This window comes from Borostomias antarcticus (genome assembly GCF_949987555.1).
Source record: "Borostomias antarcticus genome assembly, chromosome: 2".
NCBI classification, from domain to species: Eukaryota; Metazoa; Chordata; class Actinopteri; order Stomiiformes; family Stomiidae; genus Borostomias; species Borostomias antarcticus.
Window position 1 is genome coordinate 37047181 of NC_140235.1, and position 2500 is coordinate 37049680.

Below are 2500 nucleotides of genomic sequence, written 5' to 3' on the forward strand. Positions count from 1 at the left end.
TGCACAATCTGTTCCACCCCGCCGACCCGTCCGCCTCTCGTCTGGAGCCGCTCCTGGAGAAGCGCTTCCACACGCTGCCCCCCTTCAGCGTGCCCCGATACCAGCGCTTCCCCCTGGGGGACGGCCACTCCACCCTGCTCGGTGAGGCCGCGCGCACACACACACACACACACACACATACACACACACCCGCGCACCCACGCTGCCCCATGAGTCTTGTTTGAGCCTTGCGTATCCACTGTCCACATGTCCGCGTTCTATCATTCTATCACTTGTTTTGTCTCTGCGAAGGACAATTTACATTATGCTGTACTGCCTAGTACTGTGTCAGTCAAGTCTCTGTCTTTTATCCATCTGTTACGTGTCTTCTATTTCTGCCTCCCTCTGACCCCGCCCCCTGACCCCGCCCCCTCCCAGTGGAGACCATGCAGAGCAACCCTCACCTCCTGATGCCCGAGTCTGGGGGCGCAGTACCCTTCCGCTGCCAGGAGGGCAGAGAGGGCATCAGTGAGACCACCATCCCGGTGCCCGTGCTCAACTGGCAGGCGTCGCATCCCCCCGCCGAGAGTGTGTACCCGCCAAAACATCCGCCGTCTTTGTCTACGTCCGCCCTGTCTCTTAACACACCGTGTCTCGCCAGCTCTGTCCGCCATTTCTGTCCAGTCCCTGGGGGGGGGGGGGGGGGTGGAGGGGGGTTCCTTTTTTTCTGTCTTCCTCTCTGGCAGCCTCTCGATCATTCATAATTGATGCGCTGGAATGATTGCACTCTGATATGATTACAGTCTCAATATGTTCTCTCCTAATCGCATAGTTCTGCTACAGTAGATTGTAGCCCTCTCCTCTCTCTCTCTCTCTTTTCCTCCCTCCCTCCGCAGCGGACGTGTTTCACTCGCACTGCAGCGTGTTTGTGGACGGCCAGTATCCGTCGTCGCCCCTGCCGGGCGCGTCCCAGCTCCGGGCGCAGCGCCGGGCCAGCGTGGCCAGCACCACCAGCCAGGCGTCCGGCATGGCCGACTCCTACACCGCCTCCAACATCGCCAACAGTGAGCTGACGTGACCCCTTTGTGGGAACGTTCTTATTATCGCTGTCTGTGTTTGGGATAATCGAAGATCCGGCGCGTGGTTTCGTAGGAATGATGTACTGTACTGTGTCCGCAACTCTGTTTTGTCTGCTAAGTGACCTTGAGTTCTGCAAGTGACCTTGAGTACTGCGATCCACAATTTATTTTACTGTGACAACGCTACAGTATAATCCGATAGGGCATATTTTTTAATGTGCACATATTCTTTACATTCACATTTCTTTATTTCGCTTCCGCTCCGATCCCCACCTAGCACACAAATGCCAACGCAGCACATCTCTGAAGCTCCGCCTCCTGTCTCAGCTGGCCCTCCCCTACAATAAGCTTGCCTCCCCGAAGCCCCTCCCCCCGCACGCGTAAGAGGGTGCAGCCTAGCCTGACTCCAGGACCCGGCGGCCGGGAGGAGAGCTCTGATGTCACCTCTGAAATGACCTCTGACCTCACTGATGTCACCTCTGACAGCACAGACACTAACTCTGACCCCCCGTCGCCTACTGCACTGGCGAATGTGGAGCAAGGTACCTTGGGTGATGGTAGTTATCTGAAGATAGGGCTGAGGATATTGGCCTGTTTGTGTGTGATCCTATCCTATCTTCTATGATGGATTCAGCCCTTGTAGAGTGCCCATCCCAAAAGAAAAAATACAATACCCATAATCCTCCCCATGTGCACTGTCTTCATCCCTTCCAACTACAATAGAACCTCTTCCCTCCAAGACTCTGTCCAGGTCCTTACATACCGTGCTCTCCTTTTCTGAAATGGCTTCCCTTTGTGTCGGATAATGAAAGCCTCGATATAGCGCTCCATTCTCACAGGAGGGGCGGCCATTTCTGAGCTCTAGAGCTCCTCCTAGCCCTCTCCTTCCCTCTCTCCAGCCCTGCACCGGGGCGAGCGGACAGCAGGCCCGCCCACTGCGCTGGACAGAACCAGCGACCCCTCTCCCTGTCCCTTCCGCCTCTGTGAGCCCCTCTCTGGAGCCAGACTGGAGGGTCTCCCCCCTCCCCTGGCCCACCCTCCCGCCCGCCTCCGTCCTGGTGTGACCTCATTTGTACCCCGATTGTCACTGCTCCCGGGCCCGCGGATGCTGACTTTCTCCATCCCTCTCTCCCTCCCCATCCCCTCTCCCCCTTGCTCGCCCTCTCCGGCGGCGCTGCAGTCGCGTCCCGCTGGTGGGGCAGTAAGAGGATGGACTTCGCCCTGTACTGCCCCGACGCCCTCACGGCCTTCCCCACGGTGGCGCTGCCCCACCTCTTCCACGCCTCCTACTGGGAGTCCACGGACGTGGTCTCCTTCCTGCTCAGACAGGTAGGTACGCTCAGGGACGCTCAGCAACATTTCACAAGAGCCTATCAACCAATCAACCAATCAACCAATCAACCAATCAACCCAATCAATCAACCAATCAACCTATCACCGAT

The 2500-nt window shown here is 57.4% G+C and overlaps 1 protein-coding gene across 1 annotated transcript in view; it reads left to right on the forward strand.

Moving 5' to 3' along the window:
* Nucleotides 1-2500, forward strand: part of pitpnm2 (phosphatidylinositol transfer protein, membrane-associated 2) — a gene marked incomplete at both ends in the record, with an annotated part of 27323 nt that overhangs the window by 21107 nt on the left and 3716 nt on the right. Inside the window, 6 exon segments of the mRNA XM_084449698.1 lie at nt 1-141; nt 418-567; nt 876-1043; nt 1336-1406; nt 1408-1600; nt 2239-2387. The exon segment at nt 1-141 is cut by the window's left edge and continues 30 nt beyond it. Coding sequence (XP_084305824.1) covers nt 1-141; nt 418-567; nt 876-1043; nt 1336-1406; nt 1408-1600; nt 2239-2387 — 872 coding nt within the window.